The sequence below is a fragment of the Lepidochelys kempii genome, chromosome 12 (assembly GCF_965140265.1).
Source record: "Lepidochelys kempii isolate rLepKem1 chromosome 12, rLepKem1.hap2, whole genome shotgun sequence".
Taxonomy (NCBI): domain Eukaryota; kingdom Metazoa; phylum Chordata; order Testudines; family Cheloniidae; genus Lepidochelys; species Lepidochelys kempii.
This window is the reverse complement of record NC_133267.1, coordinates 4,210,864-4,229,179: the sequence shown is the minus strand read 5'-3', so window position 1 is coordinate 4,229,179 and position 18,316 is coordinate 4,210,864. Positions and strand designations below refer to the sequence as shown.

General features: G+C 58.0%; 1 protein-coding gene across 2 annotated transcripts; it reads left to right on the top strand.

Moving 5' to 3' along the window:
* The first annotated feature begins 4,709 nt into the window (after positions 1-4,709).
* ENKD1 (enkurin domain containing 1) lies at positions 4,710-17,959 on the top strand. Of its 2 annotated transcripts, none has more exons than XM_073307215.1 (8): positions 4,710-4,781; positions 10,146-10,249; positions 11,305-11,529; positions 12,960-13,132; positions 14,931-15,092; positions 15,252-15,421; positions 16,220-16,356; positions 16,855-17,959. In XM_073307215.1, exons 2-8 carry the CDS (start codon positions 10,165-10,167, stop codon positions 17,013-17,015), a joined length of 1,113 nt encoding a protein of 370 aa, XP_073163316.1. In that variant the 5' UTR covers positions 4,710-4,781; positions 10,146-10,164; the 3' UTR covers positions 17,016-17,959. The 2 variants fall into 2 exon arrangements, with proteins under 2 accessions (XP_073163316.1, XP_073163317.1); XM_073307216.1 differs by having other exon boundaries at positions 16,838-16,956.
* Positions 17,960-18,316: the final 357 nt, after the last annotated feature.

Below are 18,316 nucleotides of genomic sequence, written 5' to 3'. Positions count from 1 at the left end.
GGGCAACCTTAATTGTGACATTTCTCGACTTTCCAGTGTGTGATTGCAGTATATTTGTGGCGGGAACGTTGATATATATCGGGCAAATACAAGTAGCTGAAGTGATACTGTCAAATAGTACTACAAATGTTGTCTTCTTCCCTTTGTTATTAAGAACATCTCAGACAATTGAATCTGAAATGTGCAAAGTGACATTTAGTGTCTGCTCCGTGTACAGCCTTTCTTAGTGCTTTAACATTAAAACTAGGTGGGGTGGGCCAGAGACCTGGGCTATAAAGTTAATAAGAAAAGAAATAAAATCCACCCAAATATAATGACACTGCTTAATGACATAGCGATTTGCAGCTTCATAGCAGGTTCCAGGCATCAGCTGATTAAGCCTCACACTACCCAGGTGAGGTGCTTTAAGTAATTAAGTATAAAACAATTAAGAGGCCTCTTGTTGCTTTCAACTGCAGTTCAATAGCAGTGATTACAGTAGCACTGAGGCTCAGGGAGAAGCCAGCAGCTGGTTGACGCTAATGTTCAGCTTGTCCTGATACCCTTTTATCTGTGGGTCTCTTAGAGCTTCACAAAGGCACGTCAGGCTCGGTCCTACAAGGTGCTGGGAACTCTTCCAGCCTCAAGCCAGCAAAGCACTTAAACCCATAACAAGTCCCCTTGCAGCCGATGGTGCTGCCTGCCTGCTTATAGTTAAACCCCTACTCAGGTGCTTTGCTTTGCCAGAGCGCTGGGTAGGTACCTCGCCCGCTTGAGCCCCATTCCACAGCTGGGGAAACTGAGCTAAAGAGCGGTGCTGGGCCTTGCTGCAGGTCAAGCAGTGCGTCTCTGGCATGGGTCTGAATTGGCGTGCTAGGGACCAGTTTTCCCTGGTCCACTCCTGGTCTCATTTTCAGCTGTGCACAGGGGGTGGAGCTATCTCCATCCTCCCTCCCCCTCTATATGGGCCCAGCCACCAACCTGCATGCCACAGCTGAGTCCCTAGGTGTGGTTCTGACACAGCTGGGCTCCTCGAGAGCCCTGCCCAGCTCCTGGGGGAAGAGGCAGCTCCCTCCGTTGGGTCCATGCGATAACCCTCTTGTGCACCTGCAGAACCCTCCCCAGAGAAGCCGGGAGAGGGGCTCTGGGAGAGGAAGCTGCAGTGAGGCTGTTTAATGCCTCTCTTCAGTGGGGGTATCAAATGGGGTAGAACGACCCTCCCAGCACGCTGGAACTGAGCAGAGACCTGTGCTGCCCCCACAGCCTTCCCCTTGCCCAGCCCTTGGGCTGCAGCGATACAACGGCTCTGAGGCTGCGATCAGAGCTGCGCTGCTCTGGTCCGTTTTCCTCCTTGCTCTGATACCCAGGCCCCCCACAAATGGGGCCCGCAGGAGGAGGGAGCCTGGGGCTGCTGGGTTTAGGGTTATTATTGCAGGGGGTGGCAGGGAGTCACCCTTTTCCCACGTTGGTAGGGCAGGGGGTTCTCAACTTTTTTCTTTCCGAACCCCTCCCCCACCATGCCCTAAAACTCTCTGGCCCACCTGAGCCACAACAGGGGTTTTTCTGCATAAAGCAGCCAGGGCCAGGGATGTGGGTAGCAAGCCGGGCAATTGTCCGGGGCACTGCAAAGCTAAGCTGCTCGGGCTTCAGCTTCAGCCCCAGGTGGTGGGGCCACGGGCCACGGGCTTCAGCCCCGCACGGCAGGGCTTCGGCTTTCTGCCCCGGAGCCCCAGCAAGTCAAACGCTGGCCCTGTGTGACTCTGAAACCTGCTCATGGCCCCCCAGGGTTGAGAACTGCTGTGGTAGAGAACTTCCAGCCTCCTTAAGCCACCAGTCACCTCCCAGCTCCAGCAAAGAGCACCAGCCAGGCCTCCCGCTGGGGAGTGGTGAGGAGTTCTGCCCCAGCCAGCTGGCTGCACAGGCGTCGTGGGATGGTACCCTGCCAGATGTTACATGCTGGGTGGGGGCAGCAAAGGGACTCAGCTCCCACGCTGAAGGGTGACCTGATAGGAAAGGGTCTTGGGCTGTGAAGGAAGCCACCTCTGGCCTGCCTCAGTTGAGAGAGGTTCACCTCCACGCGGGGGCAATGGAGCAGCCCCAGGACATCTTTCCTCCTGCCCTGAACACACCTTTTAGGTGAAATTTCCAGTCTGAGCTTTGTTTTTATACCTGCAATTTTGCAGGTGCAAATAATCTCAAGGCCAAAAATTGCAACCAGCCATGCAGAAGCTGCTGAGCTTGTGAGAACAATGAAGTCCTGATGTGTGGGCACAACCAGGTACCCAGGGGCCCAGCCCATGTGACACTTGGGCACCTGCAAATAATTGCAAGGGGAAAATGGAGGCCAACGTTGGACCAGCTGGCCCTTAAAAGCTACAGAAATCATAGAATATCAGGGTTGGAAGGGACCTCAGGAGGTCATCCAGTCTAACCCCCTGCTCAAAGCAGGACCAATCCCCAATTTTTGCCCCAGATCCCTAGATGGCCCCCTCAAGGATTGAGCTCACAACTCTGGGTTTAGCAGGCCAATGCTCAAACCACTGAGCTATCCCTCCCCGCAATTGCCCTCCCTGCTGTGTGCTGCTCAGACGGGATCTCCCAGAGAGCCAGTCACAGAATGGCAGCCTTTTGTGAATGAGAGACCCACTGCAGTGAAGTCCCCCAACGCCTGGACACATGATCCTGGTGCACGGCCTGTGCCTCCCTGGAAATGATCCTCTGCCTTTGATTCTTGCTTTCCTTTGCTGCAGCAGGGAAAGCTGTTTCAGCCCTCTCAGCTCCCGCTGTTTAGCTAGGAACAGACTTTCAGGGGGACTCCGAACACCCTTGACTGTTAGATGTTAAGGCCAGAAGGGACCGTACTGGTCACTTCAGCTGCCCTCCTGACAGCACAAGCCAGAGCATGTCAGCCAGCGACTGCTGCTCGGAGCCCAGGGCTGCTGGCTGAGCTAGAACAGAGCTAAGACTCCCCTTCTTGATGTAAAGCCTCTCATAGCAGCGAATCAATCACAACCCTCAGTGAGCTGTTCCAAAGGGTGGTTTTCCTCACCGTTAAAAATTGGCACCTCCGCTCCAGGCTGATGTCACCCAGTGTCAATTTCCAGCCTGGGGATGTTCTTTTGCCTTTGCTAGTTTACGGAGCCCTCTGCAATCAGAAATCTCCACTGTGGGGAGGTATCTGTATATTCTTTTTATACTACAGGCCCCAGAACTGGTACTCTTCCTGTTTTCTTTCTTCAGGGCAAATGTTTGGGGTTATTGTCCCCAGGCTGCAATCAGAGCTGTGTAGGCAGTTGCGTGTGTTCGACTCCACTGGGACTCCGTGTGGGGGTGAGGGTAGTCTGCCCATGGAGAGCCAATGGCAGGACCATTGTTTGAATTAATGCAGCCCATAAACTAAGCAGGCCCTGCAAGAAGCTGAGTAAATGCTGTGGGAGGAACCTCACCCCTTGGCCTGCCCTGTGAGTGCTGCAGTGCGGTCAACCCCAAGCAGGCCAAAATCACGAGATTAGCTTCAGAATCACGCGATTTAAAACAGGTACATGTCGGGCTCCATTTATTTGCCTTCTGCTTTTGTCTGTAACTAGAGGGCTAGAAACATAGACCATGGGAGGGCTGATGAGTGGGGGGGGGTGTCATTTTCTCAGGCCCCTCCCCCAAAACATCTGTAACTGGGGTGAAATGCTGGGGGGAGTGATGTTGTATGGCCCCGAATTTCTCTTGATGAGCTGTCTGTGCAAGAAAGTTGTGCCAGTTTACCTTAAATGAGCTTTTAAATGGGTTTGGTGAAACTGGTGCAACCCCCTATGTAGATGCAGTTTGAGTGGCATATTGTGGTTTAGCATAAATCTGGTTTGAACTGATTTAAGCTAAACTGAAAGGAGCGCATTTACATGGGGCTGTAGGAGTCTCACTAATGCAGTTTAAAATCTCACTTTTAGTTACGCCAGTGCAGCTTTCCTGTGTAGCCAAAGCCTTATAGACATTTTTAAAATTGCTAACTAAGTGTGTCATAATCCCATGACTCTGGGAGCTGGGGCTTTAAGAAAAACACCAAAGGTCCCATGACTCTCCATACCATGCTGAGCTCTGGAGATGGTAAGATTTCACGGGGGTATGGGGTGTGCATTAAGCTAGGGCAGTGGTTCTCAATCTGCGGCCCGTGGGCCACTTGCAGCCCAATCAGCGCAGAGCTGAGCCCGTGTGAAATTCTCAGGGCCATACTGAGCTAGGGGCACTGGCTGTTGCTGGGTCCTAAATGAGGCGGAGTGGGGAGGGGAGGGGAGGATAAGAAATGAGGGAATTATGGATTTTTCAGTTCTTTGGTTGTTTAAAAAAGCAAAATGTTTGGGTTGGAGCGAAAGTGAAAATTCCCAACGTTTTGGGCAAATCAACAAGTTGGAAAGTGATTGTGCTGGGTGAGATGAAAGGCTTTTATGTGTGTGTTACGGCGGAACCGGGGCGGGGGGGGGATCATGACATGGAAGGGGGGGGTCACAACAGGGAATCGGGGGGAGGGGAGCGAGACAGAGAATGGGGGGGTCACGACACGGAATTGGGGGCGGGGGGGGTTAAGGCGAATCACGACACGGCCCCTCCGGCCACCACTCCACCTGCAGGGCTGGGGCGTCAGTCACCTGGGCTGAGCCCGGCGCGGCCGGCAGGGGGCGCTGCCGGACCGGCCGGGCAGCGAACTACAGCTCCCAGCAGCCCCCGCGGCGGCCGGAAGCGGCGGCGGCGACGTTGTTGCTTGGAGAAGCTGGGGGGGGCGGGGGCGTGTAACCGCCTGAGAGCGCGAGCCGGTCAGTGCCGGGCATGGGGGGCCTAGGGGGGACGCCGCGCCGTGGGGGGCGGGGCCGGGCTGGGGCCCCCCCGGCGATGTGGGGGAATGAGGGGGGGCATCTCTGCGTTATGGGGAGCTCGGGGCAGGGCGCCCCCTATGCTGTGGGGGGGTCAGGTCGGGGCACCCCCCGTGCTGTGGGGGGTCGGGGGTATGGGTGGGGGCACCTCACACTATGGGGGGGTCAGGTCGGGGCACCCCCCCGTGCTGTGGGGGGTCGGGGGTATGGGGGGGTCAGGTCGGGGCACCCCCCCGTGCTGTGGGGGGTCGGGGGTATGGGGGGTCAGGTCGGGGCACCCCCCCCCGTGCTGTGGGGGGTCGGGGGTCTGGGGGGGTCAGGTCGGGGCACCCCCTGTGCTGTGGGGGGTCGGGGGTATGGGTGGGGGCACCTCACACTATGGGGGGGTCAGGGCGGGGCACCCCCCCTTGCTGTGGGGGGTCGGGGGTATGGGGGGGTCAGGTCGGGGCACCCCCCCGTGCTGTGGGGGGTCGGGGGTCTGGGGGGGTCAGGTCGGGGCACCCCCTGTGCTGTGGGGGGTCGGGGGTATGGGTGGGGGCACCTCACACTATGGGGGGGGTCAGGGCGGGGCACCCCCTACGCTGTGGGGGCATCCGGTCTGTGATGCCGGCAGGTTGGCACAGACTCCCTGTTGCAGGCTCTGCCTCGGAGCAGGGGCCCCATACTGCTGGGGGACCCCCCAGTGTCCAGGGGCCCCAAGCCTGCTCAGCCCCTGACCCCCCTCCTTCCCTGGGCAGGGACCCTCCTCCCTGAGGAGCCAGGTGGAGCCAGGAGTGTCCCGCTTGGACCCCAGCATGCCCAGGCCGCTGCAGGGGCTGGCTCCCTTTGGCCCCGTGCCTAGCCCATGCTCCAGCACAGAGCTCTGCTGCGGGGGGCCAGCGCCCTGGGGGCTCTGCCACATTCACCAGGCACACCGAAAGACGGGTACTAATCCCTGCTCACCCCTCCTCCCCCAGGGCTCCTGACCCCACCAGTAACCGGCTCCCCTGGCTTGTTGCCCGTTGATTGGGGGAGCTTTGTTTGCATTCTGCCTGGAAGCGGTTTGCCCTCCAAGCCAGCAAAATAAATAAAGCACAAATGCCAAGGCTGGTACATGGCCAAGAGCACAGTGCCATTGCTGTTGCACGGACGCCTGGCCAGATGCTGCTTGGCCGACTGGTGGGAATCAGGTGGCTGGAGCTTGTTTGTTCATAATTCCAGTGGGAAGGGTGTGGGGTCTAGTGGTTGGAGAAGGAGACTGGGAATTCCAGGACTCCTGGGTTCTATTTCTGGCTTGGCCAGTGGCAGCGGCAAAATCTCTTTTCTTGGGCCTTCAGTTGCCCTGTGTGGAAAGGAGGAGCCATGCCAATGTACCCCACTAGGGAGCTGTGCAGGTTGGTTGATAGTTCTAACGTGCGCTGGGAGCACCAAGTGGGAGATACGAGAGGAGGTTACAGCGCTAGCAATAAAGGACGCAGATAAAGGGGCTCCCCCTACGTGGTCATACCAGTAACCTGTCCCCAGCGGGACTTTGAACACCTGGTTCTGTTCCGACTACTGAGCTTTGAGCAGCATTGAGAGGATGCTGCTGCCTCCCCAGCCTCCTCTCAGGGAGGTACCTGAGTACCCTCCTACCATCCCTTTTGGAAGAGAGCCCCGTTTTCCTCCTCCTTCTAGGTTGTTGCTGCAGGGTGTAATTTCTGCTTGTTGGAAAGAACATAACTGCTAAGCTGGCTTTGTTCCTGTGCGTGGAGACCTGTCCAGCTCCTAGGGAACAGATGTCCCCATGCAAAAGCCACCAGCACAATTGGCCGTAATTGGCTGCTCCTCAGCCTCTCTGCAAACAGGCCTTGGAGGCCCAGTGGCAGGGCAGAGGGTACAGTGAGGCCTGCAGTCTCCATGGCTGCAGTGGACAGCTCTCACCAGCACCGACTTCCAACAGGAAGGGGTTAAAGGCAGAGTCCTGCTCTGTCTGGGTGCTCTCTGCATGGAACAGCGAGTGGGGAACTGTACACATGAGGCTGGAGTCATGGGAGCTCTGAGCTGTGAAGCGAATTGCACATCAGGTATAACTTCGGGGTTGGGAAAGCTCCTGTTGGCAGGGGAGGGTGGGCTCCCATTCCACCTCTCCTGCCAACTGCTTTTCCTGCCACCTCCCTTGCCCCCACATTAAACCCACCCAGAACTGCTTTCTGACGGCCTCGGGCCTGCTCCTGCTGACACTGAAGTTGGGGAAATTTCAGCCACTGATGTGGATGGGAGCAGGCTCAGATTCCAGTGATGTACAGCGCCCTCCCTGCTGGCTCTGAATTTGCCGTGTCTCTCCCGGGGCAGGAGTAATGCCAGCAGCTCCAAGTGGCACTCTCCTGCCCCTTCCCTCTCTGATCTGCCACCAGCTCATGCGGCATTCCAGGCAGTGGAAGTCACCCTGCCTCATTTGGAAGACTATTTGCACAGCAAGGCCAGGCACAGGAAATGCTCCATCTGTTTTAATCCTCGAGAGAGAGAATAGAAAGGGAAAGATGGGATAGGTCTGAAATGGGCCTTTGAATTCACTTGGGAGGCCCTGCTGCTGCTATCACAGCCCTCCAGTTGAATCATGGCTCCCTCCTGGCTTTGGGGCCAGTGGACTCCAAAATCCGCTGGATTATGTCTTTCATAATAGGCTACAAATGTACTTCTGCTCACGGTTCTTTTGTGTTAATCTCTGTGACAAATTTTCTATCGATGCTGCGTGATCTCTCTTGCTGATTTCCACCGTTATCAGGGCTCGGCTGATAACGGTGCGCAGCTGCCTTTGCTTTGCTCTGACAGTGCGTGTTGCTCTGCTGGTGGCTTTCTTATGGAACAGGGACTGGCTCGAATGAGGGACCTTGCCAGGAGGGGAAAGGCTGACAGTGAGACCTTCTAGGCCAAGGTTTTGAAAGTGGATGAAGCGAAACCGGAACAAGGCACTCTTATTCCAGAGTAGGAGTGTCCACAGCTGGAGCTGTTCCAGAATAGCTCCATGTGTTGACAAGCCCTTATGCTCTCTTACAGACATGTAACTGTCGCCGCATTTGTCACTGCTGCATTAGCCCCTGGGGGGCCATAATTAGCTCTTTGCTAATGGGTCTCATTCCAGTAAGAGCTGTACCTCCATGACGGCAGGCTTAGGCGGATTAGCTGTTAGCATCATAGGCCTTCTTATCCCCGCTCTGTATCAATAATTCATTGGCTTGTAAATGGAATTGGGGACCCAATGGCTCGGCAGCAGTTCTGCAGAAAAGGACCTAGGGGTGACAGTGGACAAGAAGCTGGATATGAGTCACCAGTGTGCCCTTATTTCCAAGAAGGCCAATGGCATTTTGGGATGTATATGTAGGGGCATTGCCAGCAGATCGAGGGATGTGATCGTTCCCCTCTATTCGACATTGGTGAGGCCTCATCTGGAGTACTGTGTCCGGTTTTGGGCCCCACATTACAAGGAGGATGTGGAAAAATTGGAAAGAGTCCAGCGGAGGGCAACAAAAATGATTAGGGGTCTGGAACACATGACTTATGAGGAGAGGCTGAGGGAACTTGGATCGTTTAGTCTGCGGAAGAGAAGAATGAGGGGGGATTTGATAGCTGCTTTCAACTACCTGAAAGGGGGTTCCAAAGAGGATGGCTCTAGACTGTTCTCAGTGGTAGCAGATGACAGAACAAGGAGTAATGGTCTCAAGTTGCAGTGGGGGAGATTTAGGTTGGATATTAGGAAAAACTTTTTCACTAGGAGGGTGGTGAAACACTGGAATGTGTTACCTAGGGAGGTGGTAGAATCTCCTTCCTTAGATATTTTTAAGGTCAGGCTTGAGAAAGCCCTGGCTGGGATGATTTAGTTGGGGATTGGTCCTGCTTTGAGCAGGGGGTTGGACTAGATGACCTCCTGAGGTCCCTTCCAACCCTGGTATTCTATGACCCTGCCTATCCCTGGAGCATCACTGTGCTCTCCTTGCTACCACGCATCACAGCGCAGTGGTGCCGAGATGCAGGGTCGGTGGGAAGGACTCTTCCCTCTGGAGGGCTCGCCTATCTGTGACGATTGTTGAACCTTCCAAACTCTGCTATCCAGGGCTGCGGCCTGATTCCGTCCCAAAGTCCCAGGGAGTTGATGCTGCTCAGTTTGGCTCAGGGCCTGGCCCAGTTTTATTATGATTTTCTGAGTGGGGAGCGAGTCTCAGTGAGTGAGCGCATGTCCCCCCTGGTGATATGGGGCTCTCTGGAGGGCTTCCTTCGGCGCTGCAAGGGGAGAGGTGCTGGCTGCTCCCGTGTCGGAGATCTAATGCCTGACCAGCTCTTGGGGCTAAAGGGAACCAGCAGGTGCAGTTGTGACCAGGGTGCAAAATGAGGTTCTGCCCTGAAGAGTGACTGTACAAGTGGCATCACAGGCCTATGTGTGACCAAGTCAGGCTGCAGCAAATCTGTCTAACTGATAACTAAGCAGCCAGCCCAGCCCACTCCCTGGAATCTGAGGGTCAGGCTGGGCACTTTCCTTCTCATGCATTGTTCCCGGAATGGAAGTGCCGGGTGCTTCCGTTGGGTAGGGTTTGGTATTGCACCCTTAGAGGGAGCTAAGGCTTTAAGCTACAATGCATGCTCCCAGCTCAGGGCTGCAGCAGGGGCAAAAGCAGCCTCCGATGGAACAAAGCAGGCCAAGCCCCACAGCAGCATGAGACGGCCATGGCTGGAGAACCTTGGCCATCAGTTCTACTCATGGGGCCCCGAGAGAAACCCTCTCGCACTCCAAAGCAGCAAGTACCTATCTCAGTCCCTGCAGTGAGCAGCTGAGCCTCTGATACTCCTGGGGAGTGAGATAGGGCCATTCTTACAGTCACGCTGCAGAGAAAACCCACGGTGACAGCGCGTGAGCCAAGCGACCTCTGGCAAAGGGAAGATGCCATAAGAACGGCCATACTGGGTCAGACCAGTGATCTATTTAGCCCAGTATCCTGTCTTCCACAGTAGCCAGTGCCAGATGCTTCAGAGGGAATGAACAGCACAGGGCAATTTATCATGTGATACATCCCGTCGTCCACTCCTAGCTTGGCAGAGTACAGCAGCAAACATGGATGCTTTGCGTGGGGGAGCCGTTCTGGTCACTCACTACCTGGTGGGGTTCCCAAGTGATGCCTGCAGCTTGGTCAGTGTCCAGATTGGAGGGTGGGTGTTTGTTTTCCCTAGCTGGGTGTCTCCAGCAAAGAGCAGCAGCCCAGATGTATTTAAATATTAAATATGTGGCTGGTAAATGATTCCCAGGAAAAACCCAACTGGTTTCTCTTTCCAATGACGTCTGCTTGTCGATTGCAGCTGCAGAGCCGTGGCCGAGATGTCTGAGGGACCTTCCAGGATCTCAGGACCCATCCCTCCCGACCCCACGCTGTTCCCGGATTATTACAAACGCCCCCTGTCAGGTGAGTGCCGGTGGAGGATGGATGGGGTCCTACATAGTCATGGGGTGGCTTGTTCTCATTAAAGCCTTCTCGTCTGTAGTCCCATTTTGCGGCACAGTCACACTGGATCCATGGAGGGGGCCAGCATGGTGGCCCGTTGAGGTGCCTGGCCAGAGGGCTTTTCTTTGGCCTGGCTTCCCCCAAGTCCTCCAGTGCAGGCAGGCAGGAGCTGGGGGTTCCTGCAGACCCAGCACGCTCTGCTCCAAAGGGCACGGAATGGGCCTGCAAAGAAGCTTGGCACCTCTGAGATGCTGAGCACTCCCAGGACCAGGCTGATGTTAGGAGCAGCGGGGCTGGAAATTAGGAGAAGGTGGGCTGGGGAGGCAAGGGGGTTCTCCAGCCCAGGGCTGGTGCAACCACTAGGCGAACTAGGCAGTTGCCTAGGGCGCCAAGTGGTTGGCGGCGGCGGTGGAGCGGAGGTGAGCTGGGGCAGGGGGGCGCGGGGAGGGCCACCTGCAGCAAGTAACCGGGGGGTGGGGGGTGGCGCGCGGCGCACAGGGGAACTGCTCCCCGCCCCAGCTCACCTCTGCTCCGCCTCCTCCCCTGAGCACCGCCCCACTCTGCTTCTCTCCCTCCCAGGCTTGCGCGCCAAACAGCTGATTGGTGTCGCAAGCATGGGAGGTGGGAGAAGCGGCGGCATGCTCAGAGACGAGGCAGAGTAGAGATGAGCTGGGGAGGGGAGCTGCCGCAGGGGGGGCTCCCCGGGCCGAGGAGAGGGAGGGAGGGAGGGGGTGGCGGGGAGCTGCCGCAAGGGAGCTCTCTGGGCCGAGGGGGGGAGGGAGGGAGGGGGCGGCGGGGAGCTGCCGCAGAGGGGGCTCCCCCGGCTGAGGGGAGGGGGCGGCGTGGAGCTGCTGCAGGGGCGGGGCAGTGCAAGGTGGAAGTTTCGCCTAGGGCTCCAGCCTCATCCAAGCCCTCCTTGGCCAGAATGGGGCTAGCCCACAGCAAGCCTGGGGCATGGAGGGAGAAAGCGATGGGGTGGTGCTGTACATCTTGACTCTCACACTTTCTCTCTCTAGCTCGAGGGAGGCTGGAAGGGAATGCCTTGAAGCTGGACTTCTTCTCTGGCCCTCTAGCCCCAGATCCCAGCCTGTACCCCACCTGCCACAGTGCCCGCCCTGCCCATCCTGCCCCGCGTATCCGCCCCAATGGTCAGGACATCCTGGAGAAGGGGCAGAAGGGGACGGTCGGGGTCTTGTTGAAGCTGGAGGGGATCTCTCTCTACAGGGAGCCTCCCCTGAAAAGTAAGTGCAACTGAGCAGCTGGAGCTGACCGTGGCTAAGGGCAGGACGAATACTTTGATTGGATGCAGTGGCAAGGCCTTAGGGTGGGGATTTCCAACCGAATAGCCAAGGGTTGGATTTGTTGATGGCTGATTGGCTCTGGGTGGGCTGCAATGGGAGCAGTGTCTGTACCCTGGGGTTATTGAGGTTGTAGCCTCACCCTAACTGCAGCATGGCCTTTGTCTGGGGCTAGGAAGGGAGAGTGGAGAGGAGACCTGCTGGTGGAGGACAGGCTGAGGGGCAGTCTGGGAGCAAATGGAGCACTTCAGTTTACCCTGGCTCAAGGTTGCGGGATGGTGGTTCAATAGAGAGGCAGCACACTTAAAGCTGAAAAGATGAAAAGAAGTGTGTTTTACACAACACGGTTAGCCTGTGGAACTCACTGCAACAAGAAGTCATGGAGGCCAAGAGCCAAGTAGATTCAAGGTGATTATCCAGATGCGTGGATGGTGAGAACAGCCATGGGGAGTGCCTTGCAAAGGAGGGCTCTGCTGGCCTTGGAATCTATGACCTCGTTCTGGCTCCCCTGTTTGCTGCCCCAGCTCAGCAGTCTGGAGATTGTTCTGGCTTGTGCCTGCAGAGGACAGCCAGAGTGCACCAGCCGCTGTCTGTCCTGGAGCTGGGAATGTCAGTGGGAAACTCCCCTGTCTGGGGTAAATCCCCACCAGGAGGATTGTGGGTAATTTCTACAACCTGAGCTGAGGACAGAGAATCTGCCCTAAAGTACTGACTGTGGACCCTAGACCTTTCTGAATCAGTCTGGTTGGCCCTCAGGCAGGAAGGGCAGATGGGTCCAACATAGAGTCTGGCATTGCTGTTAACTCTGCCCCCCACACGCTGGGAAGGCCTGTGGTTCCCCATCCCACCCTCCCCCTGGGGCAGGAGCGACCAGCAGTAGTTTTCTCCCCTGGGTGCTGGGGCATCTGTGGCACGATGCTGAGCTAGAGCATTGGCCCAGCTCTCTGGGCTGTCAGGTAGTGGAGGGGGAGGGACAGTCTCCGCATGATCCCAAACGAGAGCTAGGATTCAAACCAGTCCCACCTCCAGCTGCGTGGCGGAGCCTTCTGGCTCTACTGATCGGCTGTGTGACGCTTGTCTGCAGCGCTCCCGGGGCCAGCAGCAGAGGGTGCTAGTGAGTTGCTCTGTGTCATGGCACAATTGAGTCACTCCAGAAAAGCCAGTGTCTTATGTGTGCTTACAAGGGGCTCAGTGGGTATGATTCTATCGCCCCCTGCTGGCTGGCACACAGGGAGGATAACCGCTTGCTGCTGTTTGCAGTGAATGGACTAGCTTAGGTAGAGGCCTTGGTCTCTGGTGCCAAAGGTCGTGGGCACCCACTTATGGCTCGGGAGGGTTTGTTGGTAAAAGCTGTCTCTCCCTGGGGCGTGCAGGGAAAGAGGCCAAGGACCATGAGAAGGAGAACGTGAGGCGGATGAGGGAGATCCAGAGGAAATGCAAGGAGAAGGAGCTGGCGCGGGAGCACAGCCATCCCAAACCCATGAAGGCCCTGTGGAAGTCCCAGAAGTATGAGAATGTGGAGTCTAAGGTGAAGGCCAAGCTGCAGGTACCTGCCCACTGCCCTGTAGCCCTTCATGGTCCATTGCCCCGGCTGCCAGGAGGCTCAGCCCAGTCAGCGTGTCCCGGAGATACCAGGCAGGGCAGCTCGATTTGCAGGGAGACCATGCGTAGCTCTGCAGAGCCCTGCTCAGTAGCACAGGGGATGAAGTGTTTCCTTCCCATGCTGCTGCAGAGGTGAGAGCAGAGCCATGTCCCGGGCGGGAATACCCAGCTCTGGCGAGGAGACCAGTGGCTAACATCCGGTTAAAGGTGCCTCAGTGTGATGGGAAGGGTCTGGCCACTGCCCAACTTGGGAAGAAATGGAATCCCCGCTGTGGTTCTGCACTGTGGCTGTCGTGGGACGGGATCAGAAGATGTCCCCATGGCAGTTGGCTGCTCCAGCAGGTGGGTATGACGCAGCACTCGTTGGTATGAAGAGATCAGGGCATTCCGACGCTACTAGATGGCGGCATCGCTGAGGCGCTGCCTGGAAAGCTGCTGTTGTGGTCTGTGGTCTATGCCCTGCAGCTCTCACCTATGGAATCGGACGGGTCCACGCCATGCTGTGCTGTCCCACTCTGCAGGTGGGTCGCTGGTCTCATGCATGAAACCAGATCAAAAGGGAAGAGTGACCCAGCCCCTCAGTCCGAAGGGCACAGAGCTCTTAATAGCTCAGACCCACTCGGGACTTAGACACTTGGCATTTTAACAGGCTGTCCCAGAATCACAGGGTCTGGTCTATGCCACGTCCGGACCCCCAGGACCCACACGGTTCCACAGGACAGGCCCGTGACCATGAAACTGGGCCCTTGGGCACCTGCGACCCCTGTCTCTCTCCGTGGCTCCCTGCAGCGAATCCAGCCCAGCCAGGCTCCTGTGGGAGGCTTGTACTGTCCCCTTCAGGGCACAGCGCTCTCAGGGCGTGTTTGCAGTGACACCAGGCAGGCTTTTCACAGCAGAGCCGGGTTTATTGTGGGGAATTCCTTAGGTCAGCACAGAGAAGTGAAGGTTGACATGGTCCGTCCTGGCTATGCCCGCACTCCACCCAGCCATGGTGCTGTTAATTCCATCTCCAGAGAGAGTTGCTGAGTCTACCCAAAAGCCACCACTTAGCCCTTCCCTGACAACCCACTTGGAGGTCACGTGTACCTCCAACTGGAGATTTCCCAGGCTAGGTGTCAGTCGTTCGGCCCCTGGGGCTCCCGTTGTTCTGGATCCTCCACTGATATGGGTCGGTTTCAGCCAGTTCTTTAACGCCCCATTCATCCCACCCCAGCCAGTGACACCTCCCTCAGTCTCCCGCTCTGCCCTAGTTGCAACCACTGGGTGACAATGCAAAGTGCAGAGGGACACTGAAGCACGCAGAGGCATAATAAAAAGATTACAGAAAATTCCCACTTTGTCACACAGGTATTCTAGTCCCTGCCACAGCTGGCTGCAGTGTGAAGCCTAGGCCTGTCTGGGGGCACTCAGGGCACTGTATGTCCGAGTGCTAAATTCACTGGCAGCCCATGGGTTTGCTTCTTCAGATTCCTGTGTCATACTCCAGTGTCACTCCATTGTAAATCTGCATTAGGCCATTGAATTCACTGGCAGGATCTGGCTCCGCGTATCCCCTGCTGGCTGAGTTCCCTGCCTGGCTGCCTCCTCGAGGAGACCTTCCCGTGGCATGCAGCAGCAGGGCCTGGGGTCGCCCATCTACCATTGAACTCCTGGGTGATCCTGGGCCCTGAGGGGCTTTGCCGTGTGGTTTGCCCTGTCCCAGCAGTAGTGTCTCTCTCTCTCTCTCCCTCTGCATTTCGCAGGAGAGCTCTCCCCCCCCAAACCCAGAGTCTCAGAAATTCCTCCGGGCCTATTCCCGCTGCGGCTCCGGGGTCCAGCCACGCCGGTCGCTGTCGCCCAGCCCTGCCAAAACGAGAGCGGTGACAGACACAGAGGCTGCAGGAGCACCGCACACTGATGCCAAGGTGAGGGACTGTGCTCCCCTGGCTCCATGCTCCTGGTGCTCCAGAATCGCTCCTGCATCTCGCTCTGCACAGGTTCCTTCACTCCAGCCGCAGAAGGCCCCATGCTTTGCAGGGGGGTCACTGCTGTCTGGCCTCTCATGCTGCCCCCTTTCCTTCCAGATCCAGGTAGAAGGCACCAGCGTCGACTTCGTCAGCCACAATGCCCGCACCGCCAAGCGGGCCCCTATGCGGCGCTCGCGCTCGCTGCAGTCACTGGCCGAGGTGCTGGAGCAGAAGCGCCGAGAGCAGGAGGAGTACAACGCCAAGCAGAAGGGCCACGTGCCCCAGTAGTACGTAGGCTCCTGCCCAGCCGGCGCCTCTGTCACGAGCAAGCCTGTACCCACTTGCTGCGCCGTGCGTGGGACAGCAGCGGCTTCTCTCGCAGCAGCGTGCTCCTTCGCCACTCTGCCTAGTGAGCTCCCGGGGTCGGTGCAGTTGCACCAGCAATGAGCTTGGCCCAAGAGGATCCAACGAAATCCCTGACGAAGCTGCTGTGTGCAGGGCAGCGGGGCCAGGGAAGGCTGCGCAGCGCGGCCTGGTGGCTCTGCGCAATGAAGCTGCTGAGTGTTAGCTACTCCTGCTGCCTTGCGGGTGCTCAGCTCTGCTGGGAATGGGAGCCAAAGTGACTTAGGAGCCTCAGTCTCATTGAAAGGCTCCTCAGTGCCTGAGTCACTTCCCCTAAGTGCCGAGCATGTCCAACAATGGCCGGTGGGGCCTCCGGAGCGACACCCGTAGGGGACCGAGCAAAGCCCGGAGCCTAGGGCTGTGTGGAGATGCCACAGGGCTGATTCCTCCAGATCAGGCCCTGGCCCTGGCCCTGGCCCTGGCCCTGGCCCTGTGCTGGCACCATGCTGTGTGGGAAGCCTGCGCTGCCTGTGCTGTGCCAGGCCTTTGGAGAGACTGAGGCCCATGGTTTCCAGGGCAGTCTGTCGCTCAGTAGGGTGACAAGTCAGCTCCTGCTGGGCCAGTATTGGTGAGCCTGGCACCCATCCCTGTCCCATCTGAGCCTCTTGCCCCCGGCCACCTGGCCCTTCCTGGATCCCTTCCCTCGCCGCACGTGCTGACGAACCCTCCTTCTCCCTCGGCAGCCTGCTGGAGCGGAAGGATCACTGGCGCAGGGAGATGGAGGAACGGCAGCGAAACCTGCCCGACCCTGACATGCCACCAGGTCACACCATGATGCCAGAGAGTGAGCGGCTGGAAACCCTCACCAACCTGAAGCAGAGTAAGAGGAGGAGAACCACTGGCGCCTGCTGGAGAGGCCTCCCCGGAAGGGTGGGAAGAGATGAGCCCGTGCGGCTCTGCAGAGCCACACGCTATGCCAGAGGACGGTTCTGCTGACTGCAGCGCTAGCCTCGGCCGTGGGGTGTCACTCTTCTAGGATCCATGGTGCTAATCTCCCCTCTCCCCCCTGGACAGTCAGACGCCCAGCCCGCCCCAGCCCAGCCGCCCCCTCTCCCTCCAGCTGAAGGGCCTGCAGAAGTGTGATGCGCGGAGTGGGACACAATGTTCTGGGGGGGGGTCTCAGTGCAGGGTGGCTTTTTCCCCCTGTGACATGCTGCCTCTGTGAACAGGGGCCTTTGTGTGGGTGTAGCAGGTCAGCTGCTCTGGGGACCACATAATGGCCTGTTAGCTGGTCTCCGGCGAGTGAGAACCAGTGCTTAGTGCTACAGCAGGAAAGTCATGGCTGTGCCCCCTCTCACCAGCTCCCTGCCGTCCGCAGGCCAGGAGCAGCTGGTGAAGGACCTTGTGATGCTGCCGGTGCGGGCCGACACCCTGAGCATTCAGAAGAGGCGGGTGGAGCTGGAGAAGAAGCTGTCGCAGATCGATGAGGCCCTGAAAATCTTCTCCCGGCCCAAGGTCTTCATCAAGCTGGACTCCTGAGAGAGGGGGGCGGTTGTGCTGTGCGTGGATCTGCCACTCTGCTGCGGGGGCTCCTGGTCACTTCGCTCTGTGGGTTGGGGGGAAGGGAAACCAAACTCAATCTGCTTCCACTGGCTGCTGCAGCAGCTCCTGCGTTGGGGATTCCCAGAGCCCAGCCCAACGCCACACAGCCAAGCTGGCCCCCGGCAGAGGGCAGCGGGGCCCTTGTGGGTCACAACACCAAACGAACCCAAGGGGTGCTATCAGGGGCCATTGTCTTCAAGGCAGCGCCCCAGCCTCTGACCGGTGCGGGGCTCCTGAGGGGCAGACTGGCCAATGGCACCTTCTGTGCAGCGTTGCTTGGAAAGCTGCGGGCCCGGTGCTGCTCAGCTGCCTCTCTGCCACTCTGTGCAACTGGGCTTACCAGCCTCTCGCTTATATGGAGTGATGGTTTGTGGGGAAAAAGGAGGAGCAGCCATTCCTGTGCCGCTCTGCCTGGCACCCCCTCTCTGGCCTGCCTTCCTCCCAGGATGGAGCTGGGAGCCACAGTGGGCATTTGGAGGGAAATCCTTTAAGGCGGGAGTTCGGCAGCTCTACGGCTTGGGAGAGTCTGAGCGTAACCCTGCAGCACCCCACTGCTGGGGAGGGTGTGACACAGCCGGGCCTGAGAGCCAGCTCCCTGCCAGCCCAGGCTGGACCTCTTCCCGGTGCTCCTCTGGCCTGGCCACCGCTCCCCTGCAGCCCTCTGCCAAAGGCCATCTGCCTGGGCCGGGGGGGCAGCCCTGCAGCTGTGGCTTGTCCCACCTGCTAGGGATGCTTGGTAGCCAAGACTAGCAAAGGGGCAGAGTAACCAGGTGTGGGGATCTTGTCCCTGCTGGCAGGGAGCTGGCACTGGGGACTTGGGGGGAGCTTGGGAACCCTTCTGGGGATGTGTTGGACAGCTTTTAAATAAAGGGTTTTGTAGGTATTGTGTGCGGCAGGTGTGTGTGAGGGGGAGGGCTGGGTGGGTGCTGCTTTGTGCTGTGTGGACAGGTGAGGCTGGAGTGGGTCGAGTGTTGGGCATTGGCAGGGCCCAGGATGGGGAATGCCTGGCTGGGCACTGCACTGGCTAGCAGGTGGGGGCAGTGCATGGTTGGTTGGTGTCTGGGCAGTGGGGCCCAGGGGCTGAGGGGGGAGCCTGCCAGGTGCTGTGCTGGGGGGCAGAGTCTGGGTAGTCTGCACCTTTCATGCTCCTTGGTGATCCAGCTGTATGCACGTGTGGTGCCAGATGGTGCTGTCCTCCAGCTGCGCAAGCCTGCTGCATGAGGGGGAGGCAGGGATGC